This window comes from Lentinula edodes (genome assembly GCF_021015755.1).
Source record: "Lentinula edodes strain Le(Bin) 0899 ss11 chromosome Unknown C8R40scaffold_28, whole genome shotgun sequence".
Taxonomy (NCBI): Eukaryota; Fungi; Basidiomycota; class Agaricomycetes; order Agaricales; family Omphalotaceae; genus Lentinula; species Lentinula edodes.
Window position 1 is genome coordinate 46,375 of NW_025764334.1, and position 20,982 is coordinate 67,356.

The 20,982-nt window shown below is 49.7% G+C and overlaps 4 protein-coding genes across 4 annotated transcripts; 1 reads left to right on the forward strand and 3 right to left on the reverse strand.

Annotated features, from left to right (window-relative positions):
* Nucleotides 1-6,339: 6,339 nt before the first annotated feature.
* C8R40DRAFT_1017725 (uncharacterized protein) lies at nucleotides 6,340-7,101 on the reverse strand (the record flags this gene model as incomplete). Its single annotated transcript, XM_046222950.1, has 3 exons — nucleotides 6,340-6,560; nucleotides 6,610-6,877; nucleotides 6,931-7,101. Coding segments are annotated over 3 exons (660 nt in total), but the record flags the coding sequence as incomplete, so codon positions are not given.
* Nucleotides 7,102-7,625: 524 nt separating this feature from the next.
* C8R40DRAFT_1172954 (uncharacterized protein) lies at nucleotides 7,626-8,738 on the reverse strand (the record flags this gene model as incomplete). Its single annotated transcript, XM_046231944.1, has 4 exons — nucleotides 7,626-7,849; nucleotides 7,906-8,297; nucleotides 8,353-8,607; nucleotides 8,662-8,738. The coding sequence occupies 4 exons, from the start codon at nucleotides 8,736-8,738 to the stop codon at nucleotides 7,626-7,628; spliced, it is 948 nt and encodes a 315-aa protein (XP_046083988.1).
* Nucleotides 8,739-10,086: 1,348 nt separating this feature from the next.
* On the forward strand, nucleotides 10,087-10,815 carry C8R40DRAFT_1015112 (uncharacterized protein; the record flags this gene model as incomplete). Its single annotated transcript, XM_046222919.1, has 3 exons — nucleotides 10,087-10,182; nucleotides 10,238-10,334; nucleotides 10,394-10,815. Coding segments are annotated over 3 exons (615 nt in total), but the record flags the coding sequence as incomplete, so codon positions are not given.
* Nucleotides 10,816-13,214: 2,399 nt separating this feature from the next.
* On the reverse strand, nucleotides 13,215-15,938 carry C8R40DRAFT_1051177 (uncharacterized protein; the record flags this gene model as incomplete). Its single annotated transcript, XM_046224690.1, has 6 exons — nucleotides 13,215-13,852; nucleotides 13,906-14,246; nucleotides 14,297-14,890; nucleotides 14,951-15,375; nucleotides 15,429-15,584; nucleotides 15,636-15,938. The coding sequence occupies 6 exons, from the start codon at nucleotides 15,936-15,938 to the stop codon at nucleotides 13,215-13,217; spliced, it is 2,457 nt and encodes an 818-aa protein (XP_046083990.1).
* Between the last annotated feature and the right edge of the window lie 5,044 nt (nucleotides 15,939-20,982).

A 20,982-nucleotide genomic window follows, 5' to 3' on the forward strand; every position in this document is an offset into this window, starting at 1 on the left:
AAATTGATGCAAAAATTCAGACCATCGAACCTGTCGGTGTGTGAGAACCTTGGTAGTAGAAAAATACTCAAAATTCTTGTGATTGGTGACGACGTCCACCGGATCGCCCAAGCCTTCCGGATAATGATGCCAAGCTTTAAAGGCCTCGAAGATGGCCAGTAGCTCTTTGTCGTGGGTATCGTAGTTGAGTTCTGCCGCGTGAAGCATTCTGGAAAGGAAGGCTAGAGGATGAATTTCACCGTCAGCATATTGGATGGAAAGAATAGCCGCAATGGCGTAATCGGAAGCGTCGGTCTCCACAATAAGTGGGCGATTCGGCTCCCAATGGGCCAGTATCGGCGCAGAAGTGAAAGCAGTTTTGAGATTTTCGAAGGCCTCTTGGCAGCTGCTGTCCCAGATCCAGGGAGCGCCTTTTCGGGTAAGCCGAGTCATCAGCACAACGATATCACTGTAATTATAAATAAAACGACGATAGAAGTTTGCAAAACCCAGGAAGGACTGAATGTCCTTAACCTTCCTTGGGACCGGCCACTCTAGAACTGTCTGAACTTTCTCCTTGGACATAGTCAATCCGTCGGGAGAAAGAATATAACCCAAATACTCAACAGTATCCATATTGAATTCGCACTTCTCGGGGTTGGCGTAAAGCCGATGGTGGCGAAGTCGCCGAAGAACTTCTTTAACGTGTTCTTGGTGTTCTTCTGCCGTATCAGAGTAGATCAGAATATCGTCAAGATAGATGATGACACAAACATCGAGCATGTCAGAGAAGATGTCATTAACAAACCACTGGAAAGCCGCAGGGGCGTTCGTAAGGCTGAACGGCATAACCTTCCATTCGTAGGAGCCGTAACGGGTCCGAAAGGTGGTTTTCCATTCATCACCTTCAGCGATTCTAACCAGATGATAAGCGTGAGCGAGATCCAATTTGGTGTATATTTTAGCTCTTTTCGGAGCGTCGAGAAGATCTGATATGAGTGGGAGTGGGTAATGATCCTTTTTGGTGATACAATTGAGTCCACGGAAATCGACGAAAAGGCGAAGTTTGCCGTCTTTCTTCGGGACAAAAAGGACCGGAGCGCCGTGAGGAGAGGATGATGGGGTGATGGCACCAGTAGCCAGCTGTTTGTCAATAAAGTCTTTAAGGGCGACTAGCTCCTTTTCAGACAAAGGATAAATACGGCCGAGAGGCGGCGAAGCGCCTTCTTCCAAGTCAATCTTCAAGTCGTAGGGTCTGTGTTCAGGTAATGAATCTGCAGCAATCTCGTCGAAGACGTCTGCAAACTCGGTGTACTCTTCTGGGATAGAAGGATGGAGTGGAGGGACAGTAGGAGTGGTGGAAGAGCGGTCGGCGGCGCGGGCTGCGACCTCTGAGTGGATAGCACGAAGAAGAATGGGTTCCATACCAGCGTCCTTGCAAGCCCTGTTAAAGACTGCAGCACTGATGAGTGCAATGTCGACCTCAGGAGTTTCCAGTTGAGCAGCGAATTGAGAGACCGTAGGGTAAGAATAGATGGGTTCAAAGGGAAATTTAGACGAAAGGGGCTTGGCCCGTAACGTCCGAGAGCAGGAGCAAGAGCGAGAGTGAAGTGAGTCCCCAGGAGGGGTCTCCAGAATTGTCGGTGAAGCCAACGGCGAAAGTTCCGGTAGCGGAACAGCAACCTTTGCAACAACGGGGTTGATGGCAGAAGGCACAGACGTCTGTGGAGAATCAAAGTGTGAAGTGTTACGGAACGTAATGTTTCGAGATGCCCAGTCAATCAACGGATTGTAGCGGGATAAGAAACTGTAACCTAATACTGCTTTACAAGATGAATCTAAATGAGTAACATAAAAGGGTAATAGGAGCAGCTCGCCAGAAGGGAACCGAACGGCGATATTCGCCATATCAGTAATGGGTTTAGAAGATAATGAACCATCAAAGAGACGAAGATTAACAGGAGAGATTTTGGTCGTAGGAATAGAATTTTGTGAAACATAACGAGTATCGATGAAAGAGTCAGTAGAACCAGAATCAACAAGAGTAGGAAATTTAAGAAGAGCAGAAATGGGTTCGGCCGGCGCGGCCGAATCGGATAAAGAAAATTCAGTAGTCAAAGATATTACAAGAGATCGTTCAATGGAAGAAAGAGCGGACACGTTGAGATATAACTCCCCAGGTGAGGTACGAACCTGATCAACGCAGCTCCCGTTTCGTACCGGGGAACAAGAGCTGCGGACTAGTTTTCCGATTCCTCTTCAACAACCTCAATGGTTGCTTCGGGGGTTTCTTCAACCTCGGCAGCACGGCCCTTCGATTCTCGGGCCTTTCGCTTATTGCAGTCAGCAATCTGATGCTTACCACCACAGAAGAGACAAAGGTTGTTCTTCATCCTTCTTTCCTTCTCGGAGGGAAGGACTTTCCCATCTGCACCAAGATGGTTGAATGCGGGGCGCTGACCGCCGGATTGACCGGAATTCGAAGAGTTCTGGGGCTTACCATTGTTGTTAGGCTTACCACCAGAGAAGGGTTTAGGCTTCGGCGTGAACGGCGCCGAAGAGCCAGAAGGCTGAGAATTGTTATGCTGGTTAAAAGAACCAGTCTTGAAGTCCGAGGAACCCTTCTTCGGGTTCCGAGCAACAAAAGGCTTACCAGCCTCACGCTTTCTAGTTTCCTCGCGTTTCCAATAACGATTGTCAATACGAAGAACTTCTTGACGGTAGTCGGTGAGCGTCGCCGGTTCGGGCAAACGCGCCATTTTGTCCTTGATGCGTTCAGCTAGGCCTTGTCCATAAGCCCATTTCAGGGCAGCAGAATCCCAGTTGGTACTAGCAGCCAGGGTGTTGAACCGGATGTTGTATTTCCGGATGTTCTCGGTTTCCTTCATCTTCAGATTACCGAGAGAATCTTCGGCCTCGCCTTGCGCGTCGTAAATGCCGAAATTGTCCTGAAGCTCCTTTACAAGGGCTTTGAAGGAGGACGTCCAGGCCGGCAGCGAGTCGAGATCCGGATCGAGGATATCAGGGACAAACCATTCTTTGGCTGACCCACTGAGATAGGAAAGGGTGTAGTTCACCTTCCATTGGTCGGTGAAATACTTGGGACGGTCATTGAAGACCAGGGCAAGATTGACGAAGAACGTCTTGAGTTTTCGGGGATCCAAACCGTCGAATACCTCTGGCTCCTTGACCTTGCTCTTGGATTCAGAGCTGTCAGAGGGACGACCGAGGGCGGCGAGAACGGTACCAAGGGTCTCAATGGAGCCCTTGAACCCCGAGAGGAGTTCCAACATAGCTCGTTGCTCGTTGGGGATGTCAGGAGAGATAGGAGAATGGGGTCCACCAGGTCCACCAGGACCGCCGGGACCGCCGGGACCACCAGGACCACCAGGCTCACCACGCGGTAAACCGCCGGAATCGTCATCCAGATCGTCGTTGTTATTGTCGGCACCCGGATCGTCGGGGTCGACAGGAGGGTCCTGATCATCGTGATCACCAGTGTCCAAATCGAAATGAGGAGGTGGGTCACGAGGAGATTCTGAAGCAGCACGACGTTGGGGTTGTTTCCCCGTACGGCGGGCTATGGCTTGGAGAATTGGAGAATCAATTCGAGTAGTAGAGCGGCCCCGAGCCGGAGCGACCACGGGGGGTTGTCCACGGCGAGGGGTCAGGACTTGGACAGGTTGTCCATCACCGGTATACAAAGTGCTGTACTCAAATTGTTGTTGTTCTTCTTCCATGGCTTCAGGAAGAGTCGACGTAGTAGGGACAGTGGCTGGACCGAAACCGCGATTACGGCGATGTGGTTGACCGATGGCAGAAATAGATTCGGAGAAAGGGGCAAATGATTGGGCTGTAGTGAAGAAAGTATTTTCTTCGGAGTTAGCTCTAGATTGAGCTCGGGTTTTCGGAGGCATAAAAAATGATATGTCAGTACGACGTTAACGGATTGAGTTTAATTATACTGTTAAGATCATGTACACCATGTAACCGTGCCAGGGCCACAAGGTGTCTAAGTGCAGAAGACAAGTGGGACAGTAGTGAAGTTATTAACAACACCGCCGTTACGCCGTTAGTCCCCGGAGAACAAGAGTATAGAGGGAGGAGCTAAGTAGCAGCCAAGTCAGAGCGGCGGTATCGCCGATGACGAGGAGCGGACCAGAGAACGTTCAAGTCCTAAGGTCGAGTGGAACGTACTTCAAGGCATTGAGCCTGAAGACTTAGAGGAGAGCTAAGTTGAGAAGGGAGATCTAAGTTGATCTAAGTTGATAATTAAACTGAGGAACTACAGTAGCGTACAGGCAGTATTTATATCTACGGAACAGCGCAGCGGTGCGGAGCGCCAGACTAACTACTAGGAGCTATACGAGTAGTACCTGTAGGGTAGAGTAAAAGACAATAAGGTGAGACTAGAACAAAAGGGTATGTGTAGCAAGAAAGAACAATAAGGAGTGGATCTTCAGAGTACCGAGCGGCGGAATGGAGGCCCGAGGCATGGACTTGACACTGCATCCGAACAGTCTCAGACATCATCCCGGAGGTTACCAACTCCCTCAGTACAGTCCCTTAACCTTCCTCCCCCGAGACGAGGAAGTTCGCTCTCCAGTCTCCTGAAGAGCCCAGCTATGAATACGCCCAACTGGGAGCGTACACACGCAATACACCATAGCAGGACCAACTTCCCAGTACAACCTTTGTCCGAAATGACATTGCATCTGGAAGGCGTCATTCGAATTCAGGAGTGTATCCCGGAGGATGTAGCTATGGTCCTAAGGGAGGTATTGGAGTCAATGGGGATTGAAATATTGGGAGACGGTCTCGAGTTCTCAGACCTACGAGTACAGTTCCTAACAGTGGGAACTCAACTGGAAATAGACCTCCCAGAGAAGGCTCAGTGGTGGCTGATGACCCCAGCAAATCGATCAGACTTTCTCTGGTTGTACAACGTCCTATTGGACCCAGAAAGGATGTTAGAATTGCTAGAGGCAGAGGCTCGTTACGGACGATCATTCCAAAACTCGAGGGGAATACTTCCCCTCCTCCCTCATACCCATGGAAAAGAGAAGGATTTCTGTGGCGAAGCAGGTCTGCGTATATTCTACCGAGCATCTAATTACAGATCAGGAGCTGTACGATTCGAACCTCCCCCTTCGAGGGTTAACATCCCAAACTACCAGGCTATCCAGATACTTCGGAATGCAAATCTAGCGGCGGCGGCAGCTAAAATTGATGAGGAAAGTAACGAGGATGCTAACGCAATCGCTGCAAAAAATTGTAGGCGCAGGAGATACACCATGGCTCACCTCCTGGCCCCAGTGGAGTCAATGCCTGATCAGGATAGTCCCGTCCGGGTCCGTAGCAGACAGACGGTATACACGTACACGCCCATGAGGCATATGCACCAGCTTCTGGTGAGGAGTGAGGAGTCTGAAGTGATGTTGTGTTCGCAGGAGACCCGACACCGGACACTACTAGCGGAATCAGACACTCTGATGCTGTCGGAGGAACTTTCTGGATCGAATCTAGAAAGAGCTTTGGAATTCCATCGCAGACTGGTCGCGGATAATCGGGGAACCTCGTATATGGTTCAATGTGAACCAGAGAGCGTAGGGGCACCTCAACATCACAACAACTGGAGTATATAGATCTGACATATCAGTCTGCATGACAGGGCTATGCCCCTTGATCTCGCTTTATCCCCTACATTGCCAATATTTCTGGCAATATTGATAGCTTTTCTCAATATGGTAGAGGCCCAGCCCAGTCGAAAAGACCATGACATAAGTCCCAAAACCACCGGAACTGTGCGGGAGTGAGTCCGCCACATCACTCTCAGTTCCGAATCATCTGAACAAGCGCCTCCCGTCGTTGACAGCGCTAATCTACTTGACACCGGCTCCCGACTCCCGACTCCCGACTCCCGACTTTTTGTAGCTCATAAGTTGCAGTTCATAAGTTGCATTAAATACGTGTACCGACCGACTTCGATTTAACTACGTAAGGCTACAAGCAACATTAGGCCTCAGCACCGCCCTCTTGGCCCTGGGAAATGTTGGTTTTCCTCTTCTTGCGGGGCTTCCCAGCATCGGACCGCTTCTTGCGAGTGCGTGAGTGGCTGTGAACAGCAACACCGTTGGCATCTGTTACGACAGTTGCATGGACGAAGGTTGTAGTGGGAGTAGGGGGAGGGTTTCCTTCACCTGCATGAGGCAGGCCCCCTTCCCACCCTCCACCCCCTGCTGGTGCGTCTTCTTCTTCTCTTGAACGTTCCTCCTGAACTGTTTGCTCAGCCGCATGCTTCTCCCTCACTCCCTGCAGCCTTCCCCGCGCCTCCACCAAGGCTTCGTCCTGCTTCTGCTCCCAAGCTTGGTGCTCCTCGCGCGTCATCATGTAAAAGTGGGCTGTCCCTGTCTCCCAAGCATTCCAGAGGATGCTCACGTCAGCTCGAGTGCTGATAGAACTTGGGTTTTTAAACTCCTTCAACGGCCAGTTCTTGATTACAATCCCAAACGGCCGCGTGACGTGCTCCTCGAAATTTGTATAGAACATCTTCTTCACTTCATATTTCCCAGCACATTGTTCTGTAGAGGATTTGAATAGACATTTTGACAAATTCTGCAGAAGACTTACTCAACTTCTGTAGAATCAGGGCAGAAACTTTGGACTTCATCTCGGTAAGGATTTGAACATGGTTGCGGGCCACTCCCTCTACCCCCAAAACCATAAATGCATCCATGCGCATTGCAAGGTCTGCGCCTGAGGTCTTCATTACTGTTGAAAGAAAGCTTTCAGACTTCTCACTGGAGCAGTAAGTTTCTGGAGGACGGAACCGCGACAGGGAGCCTCGAGTAACAACAAGAATGCATTCATCTCCAGTGCGTGCAGCAAGGCATGTCAACTAGGTAAGTGTGAGTTGGCTGCTATAAAATGTGCGAGCTGTTGTAAACGCACCTCTTCCTTGACGCGACTGACCGTCATGCTAGAGTCGTGGGTAGCACTAACGTCAGCGTTGTGCCACATCCCAAGCTCTTTGTTCTCTCTCCTTTCACGAAGTGCCACTATTTCATCCTCCGTTGCAGCCACCCTCTCTTCCTCCGTCATTCCACGCCATTTCTCAGCAATTATGTGGGAGAGCTGGTTGACTTTTTGGCGGGGCTGTCCTTCAGGGGTATTAGCGTCGAGGGTTCACATCTGTAAGCTGGTAAATGCAGAGTAACGGCTTATATCTTTAGAAGAGTCCTTGAGCCTTTGAGACTGGAAGACGTCTGTAATCACCCGCTCCAAGGTGTGGTCGGGAAATCGGGAGCAGACCTCTGCAGCTGCCTCGCGAAGCTGTTTATGTATTTCGTTAATGGCTGCATTGTAAGTTGTTTTCTTCTCCAGCCGCCTCAGGCATTTCTCCTTCCTATCTGCAGCAGAGAATTTGACTGCAGGGCGCTTTGTTCGAACCCGCCAAGCTTTCCGAGTAATGGAACCTGCTTTCCGACAAGCATCCAGTAATCGCTGGAGTGCAGGTGCATTTTTTCGGGCCATAGCCTGAGCTCACAGACAGTGCTGAGGTTAGTTCTTCAACTCAAGTAAATCCGTTGCATCAAAGGTTTTGAAACTTCGTAAATTGAAATGAAATTCAGAATGCTACGACCCTATTACAACTCCGAGTGAAGGTCCCAGAGAAGCTCTGCCCAGTCCTCTGAGATTACTGTACACTTTGTATTGAACCACTGCAAGAATTCCTCCTTCGAGTTGAATTTTCGAATGGCATCCTCAACCTTGCCTGCGGAACGTTCGTCAAATTGAAGGTTCCTCAGAATGCGACAGCTCCAATATGCCCCAGTGTGGAACAGCGAACGTCGGCCAGCAGATAACGGATCTGAGATGAGATTGCCTATCACTCCCGTTGCTGAACTATTGAAGAAATGAACATACCTTGGTTTACGTGGACGGTGATTTGCGGGGAGGCAACGAAGCTAGTCCCAACAGAGGTACCTTCGGCTTGGCTCCGATTCCTACGGCTGGGAGTTGGGGGAGGAGTGTCAGGGTTGGGAGACCTTAAAGATCTAAGCATCGGTCTTGGAAATCTTGGTGGAGTTGCAGGAGCAGGCGGAGTGGACGGCGGCTCTACCTCTGCAACATTCAGCAGTTGGCGTATCTCATCTGCAGCGTTTGGCTGCTCTCTAGGGTTATATTCCCAAACGTGATGGTCGGGGTTTTTAATGCTACCCAGCTGGAAAACAACCGCTTCTTTGAAGGTCCTGAACGCAAACGCTTGCTGCCACTTTGACTCCTGCGCTTCGTCAACACTGGAGATCGCATCAAGCCTTTCAGAGAGGCAGCTCCTCAGCAAAGTTCCGCTACGTTTAGAAGACGACGCACCCTTCGAAAAAGATCCCAACAAACTTGCCATATTTCACCACCCATACCAAATCAACCTGCTCGTTGGCTGCAGTAGCCACTTCCTGAAACTCTTCGGAGGATATGAATTTGTCAACAAAGCTGTCCGGGGACTCCCTGTAGTACCTATTCGCAAGGGGTTGAAGGAGGCCGTATAAGTATTTTGCGAAGGACCTGCTATGACATTGGATGTTCAATGGAAGGGGAGGCTGTTTGTAGCCACCCTTCATGAACCTCCTGCCGCGACAAATGAGACGCTGACGGTAGCTCAGGAGATTGACGCCGACTTACATTGTTTCATAAATTCCTGGTTTTTGAGAACCTTCACGGCCGATAACGTTGAGGCACACGCAGCGATTACCTTCCATATCAATGACGTTTATGAGTGGGGGAAAAAGAAAGTGGTGAGAAAAAATTGGAGAAAGTTGACATCGATATGAAGGCCCTACCTTAGTTGTAGAGATGACAAAAAGCTTAAGCGCTTAAGCACCGGCGGGAAATCTGATAACGTTGATCGCTGTCACATGCTAAGAAGCGCCGTGGCTGACTTTGTTGAAGTTGAATGGCGCTTCTTTATTGTTAGCAGCCGACTTGACCTGCGGGCTGCTCCATCTCAGATGAAATTCAAGCTCAAGTTGTCACCAGGTGAGCACTCTATTAACCCCACCTTTCTACTTGAGCTTCGCATTGGAGCAATCAGTTAAACTTTGCCACTCGAACCTTTGAATATCCGCGCCACGGAAATTCGAAGGATTTGGTTGGCTGAGGTTTGGCTGCTGGCTTTGGGGGTGAAAGTTCGATTCGCAGGGGGCTGAGAGCCGCGGAATCAATGCTTCACGTCGCCCTTGAATACTTGCGCCACGGGAATTCGAGGGTGGCGCGTCGCGTTGGATAGACCCGGCGCGTCGCTCGTTGCCAAATTTCGGCTCCTCCTACGCGTTTTTTTGCAAGATCTGCTGATGTACTTTATTTAGACCTTGCTAGAGAGCTTGGGGTATCCGCCTACGTATTTGAGGAGGGCTTCGACTTCAAAAATGCGCTATTCCGATCTGTCGTCGCAGAGGGCCTCCGGGATCACTTGGACTTTCAAGATAGCAAAAGAACTTTTACTTACGGCTCCGACTATGCGTCTTCGGACCTCTCATCCCCGCCTTCCTCCCCTACATTCTCCTTTCGGCCTTCCCCTAAACCCTCTGCAACAACCGACTCTCCGCATTCTGAACCCTCAAACGCGCCTCTTACCAACTCCCGAAAGAGGAAGCGTGAATGTTCGAAGAAGGCCAGCAAAAGGAACCGCAAGAAGCGAAGGATCGAAGCCCCCCCCAAAGCTGCTGCAGACATTCGCATGCGAACGAATCCAGCTCAACGATTTGCAGCCAGGGGGCCTTCCTTTTCGAGTTGTTTCTCAATGCAGGATGCGCCTGCAGCTTCAACGGCCTATGTTGGCCTTAGGGATGAGGGTGTTGAAGGCGGTGGAAGGACGTGGCGGTTGAGGGAACTCGTTGGCCCGGGGGCGGTGGATGAGTTTCACCTCGTAAAATGCGAGCCGGGGTACGTCTCAACCTTCCTGTACTTTGTTTATTAAATCATTCTATCCACAGAACCACTGTACCCTTTGCTGACGCCGAGGGCCGCGTTTATGGGCTGGTTGTCTACCCCGATGACCCTGGGGTCAAAAAGTGTGCGGAGGACGCAGCAAGACTCATTCAGAGTGAGCGAAGCAACTGCTCCTTCTCAGCTGAGCAACTGGAACACCGTAGGGGTTCCTTCCCGGCGCTGTCCACCGGCGTTGCTCACGGCAACGGGCGAATGGTAAGCTTTCATAAGGCATGCGGGAACCCCATGTAAATGACGTCTACCCCAACAGCATCCTCAGAACATCGTACATAACACAGCAAACACCTCGGTCCTCAAGAGGCTCACGTCTTCAAAACCATTCCAACGCCTTTCTGGATTTGCCACTGGTGCGTACAAGTAGTTTGTGTTTCTTTAACTGGGTGTACTCAATTTACTTTGCTTTCAGGTGTCTTCAAGACGTGGGCCCCTCGCCTATACAACTATTGCGAGGAGCATTTTACTGATTTGCTCTCAAGCGATGGGCTGCTGACTCGCATATTCGACAACAGCGTCCTTCCTGCCGCTGCATTTAACTTTGGACCGCGGACTGTCTGCCTTCCCCACGTGGATTTCGGTAACCTACCATTCAACCTCTGTTGGATATGGGTGTTGGGTTGGTACAACTGGAAAAAGGGAGGGCATATGATTTTGTGGGATCTCAAAATCGTCGTTGAATTTCCACCTGGATCTCTCATGGCCATACCATCTGGCGTTTGCCGTCACTCTAATACACATATAGGTAGGAGTGAAATTTGTTACTCATTCACACAGTATGCGCCTGGTGGTAATTTCCGCTGGGTCGACCACGGGTTTCAGAGCGAAGAGGATTTCCAGGCTGGGCTTACAACGGCTGAGAAGAAGGAGGAGAAGCTAAGGAAGAAGGCTCGATGGGAGATGGGGCTTGGGCTTTTTTCTACTTTAAATGAACTTGGATTGAACAACGAGGAGTTGTGATGTTGTAGTTAAAAGCCTTCGATATTCATGCCACTTCAACTCAGCTTTGTGAAAGAAAACAGCTCAACGAACTAGGATTTTGTGACTGAGATGAAGTTAGTGACAACGATGAGATCAAGTCTGTTGGAAACTTCGGATATGAGTTTAGTTAAGATTGAACCAGCGGTGGCTTTCCATGACGAATGCTGTTGGCACATATATGCGTGCCCATATGTATGGAGAAGCTGAATATTCAATATAGTAAATCTTACAACTACGAAGAGATTGGTTTACTAATGGTGTAAGACTCGCAGCAGTTACAGTTGCTCTGCATTGTATATTCAAGAGACGTTACCTGCGCGTCCTGCATGTTGAGTGAAGTCAACAACCATACACAGTCAATGCTAAGCCAAAAGAATCGCAGTCACAATTGGCAAAGGAAAATTAAAACAGAGGCAGAGGAAGCAGCAAAGCAGGAGCAGCGTTAGCAGTCCAAATTATCTTCAGAAATTCAAACAACTTGATTGAGTATACCTACAGCTATTCACATAGGGCAATATATACTTCTGCAAGCATTTAGCATGTAGACCCTCCTCAATCTCTGGCTTCTTTGTTGAGGAGCTGTTGTAGTGTGGTTTCTGGTAGAACAAAATTCTGAGAATAATCAGATCGGTTATACCATTTACTCTGTTATTTCTTTCTGCTCATTAAGGGAGACTCTGCATTACATCACCTATCAAGTACTGTTAAAGGAACCTAAGCTTATCGAGGCAAATCAGCATTTAAGAGCAAGCTGTTAACAACACTTCAACGATGTTCGAGCTTGAGGTTCGGATGTCGGAGGTAACGTCTGAATTGATTGGTTGTTATTGTCCCATGTCTCAAACTCTACAGCCAACTGCCAGCTCAACTTCTTACCGCCAACTTCTCTCAGCGCCCAGAAAAAATCTCTGGGTTGCCACTACTAACTCATTGTCTCCATTGCCTTGCACTCGCATATATGATTCAAAACTTGTGAGTAATATGCGTCACTTCAGAGGCTTTCAATAACCTTCGTTATGTAGTTTGCCTGGGTGCCTTTGCATCTCATCTCGAATAAGGTCTACCCCGTAGGTTCTAAGCTTCTCATAGAACTGTGAACCAACAATCTGTCTTTCAGCCAGCTTCCCAATCCGTTGCCTTCTGCACTTTCACTTGCCAAATCCCTGCACCAGCCGTGCTTTCTTATACTTGCTGGCTGTTGCCGACCTTGTGGTCTTCTCTGTACCGTTGCTGCCACTCTCGTTCACTCCTGCTCATTACTCCCTTCACTCTGAGCACTGCTTACAATATACTCAACATCCTGTCGATGCCACGCTAACTCAACGTTGCTTATCCTGCTACTCTCCTTTATGTTGTTCTTTATAATATAAATAACGTTCAGCCTATGTGTGAGGCCTGGCACAAAAGGCCTGCTCTCGTCCTATCTGGACTGGGCCTAAGCAAGCAGGACAGCTGCCTAGGCCGTACAAGGGGAGGTGGGATAAGTGCCGCTACTGGTGTAGGGAGCCTGACCAGTGGTGGTTGCGGAGCTTGGGTGGACCTAGCCAAAGGTCCTGGAGTGGGGGAAGGAGGTGTAGTTGGTGAGGATGGAGGTGGTTGGGGGTGTGGAGCCTCGACGTAGACTGTAAGTCGTAGGAGAGGCTCAGGAAGTTGAGAGAGGTGTTCAGAGAGGTAAGACAGAGAAGAGAAACAGAGTTGAGTGAAACAGAGGTGAAGGAAACAGAGTTGAGGGAAACAGATAAAGAGGAAATGTATGACAGGTGAGACGTGTCAGGCCCTGTTAGCAAGTACAAGTAGACTGTACTAACAGGGACCAAGCCAGGTTGGAAGAGTTTCCAGATAAGATTTGACAATAACACGCTGGGGAGCTCCGAGGGGAGTCCCCAGCCTAAATACTATACATGTGACAGCCATGTGGCATATTACATAATGGTAAAAGCGGACAAGGGGAGCTCTGGGTATACAGTGGGGAGATATAGGGAGGTAGTAAGGAGGAATATGATAGGTAAGGAAGCAAAATCAGGCAAGGCATGACACTATGCTCTTATACACCTACTACTTGTTGGTGGTAACATCTGCTTCAAATTTTATGTACGTTGAACGGAATAAAAAATTATATGTAATTCATCTGCATCTTCGGGTGCTGTCTCTCATCAGACCCTTGCACATCAGGTTGTCGGTTGGGTGTTGACATGTGTAGATTAGGAGTGAATTCAATACCCAAATCATAACTGAGACATATGTGTTGCGAACTAAGTAGATAAGTTTGACATGAACTCAATAACTGCACACATCCCATCGACTACCTCATCATCTTCGCCATCCTCACCGTTGTCAGAGTCAGGGTCGGGAAGTCTTGATGGAGGAGATTCCGTACCAATGTTGCCTGCGGGAGCCTTGCCTACCCGCGTTCCTGGAGTCTTGTTACCAGTGAAACCTGGCAAAGCCTGAGTTTGGTGGATGCGGCTGAGCAGTAGTTGGTTCACTGCGCGCCGTCGATTGATGTATTCTAGGACGGGGTGATAATTCGAGTGATCCTCCAAGCACTGTAAAGTTTCATCAAACTTCTTGTCCTCGTCAAGAAGAAAGGTATGCAGTCGGCGGATTTGTACATTACAGTAGCCAATCTCCTCCTTGGCACGTAAAACTCGGCGGTGCTGCTTCATAAGGTTTCGGACGACGGGGTCAGCCCATTTCTTGTCCAGGATGCTGTGGCGAGTGTCTTGGAGAATGTTGAACTGATCAAGAAAGGTGTAATGCGTAACTTTTGTCCAATCCAGTGTCGGTCGCCCAATGGCAACTGCAGCGTTGTTATATGTCTTGACGGCATTTCGAATCGCCTTTGAACGCCGTTGAAGGGCATTTGATATATGGGTACGCATTTTGTAGCCTGTAGAAATTTCGTTACCAGTGTTAACAACAGATAGAGGGTAAGAAACACACCAGTAAATGAAAGATTCATTTTATGAAGCTCAAACAAACGCTGTATAACTAGCTTGTAAAGCCGTTCCAAAGCCTGGTGATACTTCCGAGCATTCATATACTTCAACGTCTCAAGATACTCCTTGTCGATTGGTTCCCACCGCTGCGAAATACCCATGACACTCTCCATCTGCACCACCTCAAAAAGTAACTTGTCCGACTGCTCCTGTAGATATCGCCGTTTAGTTTCCAACTTACGGCTGTCAGAAAGGTTCCTGCTGTATGATGCTGTTGAGGAGAGAAACTGGTAGTCGGAAGGAGTCTGTGAACGAAAGTCAGCAGCAGCATTTTCGCAAGCCGAGCTTCACAAACTCAGCTGAGGTGGAATGAAAACACAATAATCAACGCTCACTTGACGTCCCTATATTTCTGAAGAAGTTCTACATAGGCCACGGCATGTATGTCTCCTTCGGCCTCCTTCCCCATTTCCTTCAAGTGATTCAACTCGTCGACAAAGTAGTCTTCAAGGTCTTGAACTGAGATACCCTTGGCTTTGAGGTCTGCCTGAAGTGCTTGGGCTTCGTCCTCAAGAATGTCTAGAGCTTGCACGTAGTTGTTGTGGAGCATTGTCGCCAGGTTCTGATATTTTTCTTGGTCCCATTGGCGCAGGAATATGTCAATGAATATGCGCCGATGGTAGGCTGTCATATAACGAGTGACTGGAGCAAGTAGGTTTGATGATGAGAAGAGTCGTTCAAGAGTTTCTAGATCTTTTAAGCCCATGCCACGGATGCTAAGCGGATGGTATTTTTGCTGACAGGTGGCATTATGCGAGTAGCCGTGGAATGCATTCACACAGGTACGGCACCCCTGCTTGAGAAACTCTGGGCCAAGAGAGCTGCGACGGATGGTGCCTTCGAAGCTACATCCAATGTCATAACCCATAATCCAACGAGGTTCGAGCACTTCCAGTGCCTTGGCAACCACAGCCAAGGGATACTTTGCGCTATTGTCACAGCATCTTAGTTTTAGATATGTAGATGCAGGCAATGGAAAAAAAACTTACAGCTCCCCACTGCGGATCATGTCAACAACCCAAAGGACAAACCCGTGTCTACATGCACTGACAAAGTATCCCGACTCCTGAAAAATGCTCCACATTTTTTTGTGCTGATCAGCGGCAGCAGCTTTCCAATTTTTGGTGCACTGTGCAAGGCTGCCGTCTGTTGTTCCATCTGTTGGGTCGCCATGATCTTTGTCAACCCACTCACTTTGAGATTCATCGGGGTCTTCATCTTCAACGACGTGGGATGGATGTGTGACTTCATTTGCAAAGGTGTTGACGAAATCTGCAGAAAGGTAATAGTCACTTTCTCCAAAGACCCGAGTGTCGGATACTTCCCGGTTGCCAACACCCGCCATGCATTTAAGTGAATTGTTGCCATCTACTACCCACATATGAGAAAATTCAACGTCCGGCTCATCTTCAAGCTAGAAAGTATCTTATTGTAACATCGAGTAGAGGAGGATCTGCATTTACGCACCTTGTAGCAGCATGCTGGACAGCTGTTGAGAACACGATAGTTGTCAGAATCGTGGCCTAACTCCTTGGCAACTTGAGCATCAACCTTCCGTCGGATTGCTAAGTAAATGTCAAATGCATTGGAAAGGCCAGTGCGGTATCCCCTCCGGTAAGGAAGCTAAAATGAATAAGTTGAGGGGCTGCATCGTTGAAGGAAGAATGACTATACCAAATACAGGTGGCATGTAGTCTTTGCAAAGGCCTTGATGCTGAAGGACGGCTTAAAGAGACGGAGAGTGTAATAGAGCTCGAGGGTTTTCAGAGATACTGCGAGAGAAGGAAGTTCAGGAGACGTTCCGAGGTAGCCTGCATATACAAGTGCAACAGCAGCCTTTGTCTCTTCACCCCTGGATATTGTGGCCTCCCTTGCAAGTGTATGTATGTCGACGACGTCAATGGTGAAGCTGTATGCTTCGCAGAAACCGTCAGGCAATCCAACGGCATATTTCCACTTGACATAGGCATCGGCCATCTCATCAATAAGAGGAGCCCAAGCAGCATTGAGGTTCTGTATGCGGGTTTTCCATGTCCGTGCATCCTTGTACTTCCGACGTCCATGCCACCTTACGAAACTGTGTTTGAAAGTAACGTTCTATAGAACCTATTGAATACTCACCTCCCATGCTGTATAACATCCCGAATGTCAATTTTTATGCCATCTGTATTCTCAGCAACCGCATCGCTGTCGCTGTCTTCTTGATCACCCCCGCCAGCCCTTGCACCTATGCTGGCACTGAAGTCGTCAACATCCATTGGCTGAGGGTCTTGGGAAGGGCTCTGAGACGTTCCTGCAAGGTCGTCTAGAGCCTTTTGAAACTCTCGACTCAGGCCTTAAAGGTTGGATTAGCAACCTGCCCGCTATCTGGCAGTGAGGAGCTGACCTTCACTTGCTTGAGAGCTTTGAAGAGCTGCTTGAACTCGCTTTTCATTGATTGCACTTGGCCCCAGCTTTTGCGTTTGAGTAAGAGATGATGAAAGCCTGCCTGCGCCAACAGTTGAGCGTACAACACGCGGAATGCGTATTTTGCGTTTGGACATGAAGTAGAGCAATGTAGGAGAGGTAGAGAGGAGTACAGTCTATAGACGTAACATATACATGCGCTTAAATAACTGTAAACAACCACTATAGCAAATTTTACAAGCAGCAGATCTCAGCAGCTTGAGAGTGCATAGCAATGGGGTTGGAGGGAGGGAGAGCAGTGGTCGGCACCAAAATCTTTGAGTGAAAATGCAGGTGAAGTTGAGACGGACGAGGACGTTAGTTCAGTGCTTCAGAATAGAAGGGTAGGAAAGAGAAGTGGGAGAGAAGGGTGAGAGAGAGAGTGGCATGAAACGAAGGTGGAAGGAAGGCGGGAAGTCAAAGCGTTGATTACCACAGAGAAAAAGAGCAAAATTAATTGACCCGGGAGCTAAGCAATCGGCGCTGAGGCGTAGTATTGTTTGTAGGTCTAAGTAACCAACGTAGAGTCAGCGGGTGCGTTTAATAAAGGCGGGAAGCCCGGAATAAGGGGGGAGCTGGTAGTTGGTAGTTGGGGCCGGCGTCAGGGAAATGAGGCAGGAAACGTGGGTTTAAGTAGCTAACATAGAGTCAGTAGGTGCATTTGATAAAGGCGAAAAACTCAGAATACGGTGGGAGGCGGGATTCGGAGGTCGGGAGTCGGGAAAAGCAACATTTCCCGGGGCCAAGAGGGCGGTGCTGAGGCCTAATGTTGCTTGTAGCCTTACGTAGTTAAATCGAAGTCGGTCGGTACACGTATTTAATGCAACTTATGAACTGCAACTTATGAGCTACAAAAAGTCGGGAGTCGGGAGCCGGTGTCAAGTAGATTAGCGCTGTCAACGACGGGAGGCGCTTGTTCAGATGATTCGGAACTGAGAGTGATGTGGCGGACTCACTCCCGCACAGTTCCGGTGGTTTTGGGACTTATGTCATGGTCTTTTCGACTGGGCTGGGCCTTTACCATATTGAGAAAAGCTATCAATATTGCCAGAAATATTGGCAATGTAGGGGATAAAGCGAGATCAAGGGGCATAGCCCTGTCATGCAGACTGATATGTCAGATCTATATACTCCAGTTGTTGTGATGTTGAGGTGGTAGGGGAGTTCCCTCCGGAGCAATTTGACCAGAAAAGGCAGCTCCATGGATCTGATGGTCGTTTCCTGGCACAGAAACATTCATCGCCCAGGAATATCGAGGTTCCTGAACTCCTTAACCCCGGTAACACGGCCACGAGGAGCCCCCAGTTACGCTCTGGGACCTCCCCCACTGTACATGCCTTGGCTCAAAATTCGACTCCTCCCCCCAGAGTTAACCTGCAAACGAAACCGGTAACCCCAATTAGTTTGGTGAGGTGAGGATGGATGGCGCACAACATTCATCCCGGATCTCCGGACAAGATCTGACAGCTCGGTTGGTTCCCAACCCTGTACACGTTCCTCCAAGACTGAGCAATCCATCAGTCATACCGTATCAAGGGTCGGTATCGATGCAATCTCAGGCAGTGGGAGCGGAAAGTCAAAGGGGTCCGAACCAGCGAAGAACGTTGGCAGTTCACGAAGAGGCGGTACCCCCGCAGGGAGCTCCTTTTGGAACCCCCTTTGTAATGGGAGCTCAGACGAACCAACCTGGCATGGCTGTCGAATCGGCACGCTCTCAAGAGTTGGTAGTAATGATCCAACAACAGGCTCGAGTCATTGAGACGCTTCAGGAACAACTCCGGGAAGTAAGGAAAGGATTCGCAGCAGGGGGATTACCGACTGGTGGACCGCCTTCCAAAACAGGAAACACGGTGGGATTATTCGGGCAAGCGCCCATGGAAATGATAGAGAACACGAGGGGGGTCCATCTCCTGCAGTTCCTCAGCAAAGAAGTTGGCAAGCTACGGAGCCAATTCCCTTTACCAGACGAACTCCTATGGGAGTTAGGGAAGGGAACCCTCAGGAGGGACAATCAGCCCCGCTACCTGTCACCCTGAGTGTGGACAGGAGGCGTATTCAGGAATGGGGAGCTCGCGTGCAAAGAGCAGAGCTCAGGGAGTATGTGAGACCGGAGGGAGGAAGGTACGCGTTGGAGGACGGTGGAATAGCCGCGAGTGGAGGAGACAGAGGAGGGTTTAAACCCCCTAACAGAGCAACTTCCCCACACCTTTCAAATCACTCGAGAGATTGAGAAAGACCCCCAAGCCAGGGCGAACGGGATCACCGGGGACAGGTAGGAAGGAGCGGGGGAGGCGCCTCCCCTCCACTACCCTCGGGAGGACCGGGTGATAATGATTCCAAAGGTTCCAACGAAGGGGAACACACTGGGTCAAGTAGGGAGGGTGGAAGGAACGAAGACGACAGGGGGGAGCTCCCCACTGGAGCTCCTGAAGTACCTCCAACACGCTATGACCCGGACCAACCCTGGTACTACGATCCAAGACAAGGTTGGCACCGTAAGGCAGCTCCTAGACCTCCGAACGAGGGACGGACAACAGGAAAAATTGGATTACCATCGAGTTGAAGCTTGATGTCGGCAAGATTGAAAGCTTCGCAGGTGACGACTGGTCTGCATGGAAGACGTGGGTCCTCAGTTTGGAAAGGATGTTTGGAGTACATCCTACCATCTATGCTCGTGAAAAGGACAAGTGCGCTTTGGCAGCCAGCCATCTCACTGGTGCAGCACTCTCCCACTTCAACACATTGAATCGGCAACGACTGAGGGGGGAGTACACCTGTCTCAAAGACTGGACAGAGTTCAAACGAGAATTCAGTTCTAAATTCGGACCCATCGATGAGGCGGACGAGGCAAGGAGGAGATTGGCCTGGATGAAGCAGATGCCGGAGGAAAGCTTCGCCAACTTCTTCATTCGCTTCAACGAATACGCTCCTCTGACTGGGTTTAACAACGAGGCTCTGGTAACATACCTCAAGAAAGGGGTAGCTGCCTGGTTGCCTCTACAGGTTGTTACCGGAAGGGAAGAACCTCAATCCTACGACGAGTGGACCCGAGTGTTCATGAAGTTGGATGGAGCTGTACGTGCACAAGTGGAGAGTTTGAGGAACCTCCACGGTGAAAAAACGCTGCAAGGATGGCTGAGTCGCTTCCCCGGGTTGGAGTTAGCACCTGAAGCTCCTTACAAGTCCCCCCTGCGTAGGGAACAAGATCCAGCTGACGTCTGGACCTCCAATCCGAAACCAGCTGTGACAGGGAGGTTCCAAAACAGGTCCAACTGGAAGGAGGGATGACAGAGGGCGTCCGCAGCTTGGGGGGAAGGAGAAAGTTACGATAGCGAAAACCAAGAGGAAGACGAAGATTGCTGCCACTGCAGGGATGGAGGAGAATGGACAGAAGCGGTCCTCCGGGCAGGAGTTACTGATACCGGGAGGAAATGGACTCCTGAGGAAAGAGCGGAGAAGTGGAGGAGACGAAGGCAGGAGCTCTGCATGCGTTGTGGACAAAAGGAGCACTGGGCAAAGGACTGCCCTAACCCAGAATCGTTGGAACGCCCAGCGGAGGATCAAGGGAGCTCAGAGAGAGCTTCCAAGGCCGATTCAACTCGAGAAAGAGGGACGGCCAACCAAGGGGGAGGTCGTAAGGATGATTCAACTCGTCCTTTAGAACGGATTCGCGCCAGGATTGTGGTGGAGGAACGAGAAGGAATGGACGACCTCTGGAATGTTCACATCTTAGACTCACCAAAGGAAGGTGAGCAAGAATTGGTGGACAAAGTGGGAAATGGGCAGGGGGCTTCGAGGTAGATCAGGGCAAACTGCGAAGCCCCGCAACACCTTCGCCTACCACAATAAGAGCTGCACTTGCGGGGAGTCAGCCAGCTCGTCTCACATCCCGATCCTACAACTCCTTCATCATCCTTACACGCTTTCTGTTCTCCGACCTCGATGAAGACAAAGAATACGCCACACTAGTGGATAGTGGAGCAACTAGATGCTTCATAGACAAAACCGTCGCTATGCGACATCCCGAAAATTTGGTCGACCTAACAAACAGCATCCCTTTGAAGCTGTTCGACGGGCAACCCACCTCCGCAGGATTGATAACTCAGACCTACACCGACCAGATCAGTTTTGCGGATGGAACAATTCACAAGGTGGAGTTCCTAGTAACTCGATTACACCCCACGGCTCCAATTGTGCTAGGACTGCCGTGGCTACGCCTGCACAACCCAGTAATTGACTGGAAGGAACTTTGCCTGACGTTCCAGGACCGAAACGTCTGAATCTCAGCAGCCCTTGCATCGGAAATTGTCCAACCAGGCGCTGAGGGAGGTACTGAGGAGCTAGGAAGGGGGGTAAACGGCAAGGAAATACACAAAGGAACTCTCCAACCACCTCCTGAAGCTCCGCAACCATCTCCAGAAGTTCCTCAACAACCTCCAGAAGCCCCCCTTAGAGCTCCAAGGACGGGGGTGAAACTAGAGGAAGTAAAGGACGAAGAGTACGAGGCGAGTCAACCAGGTCCACACGAGTTATTCCCCTTGGACAAAAATCTAGGGCCAGATGACCCAATCCTTAT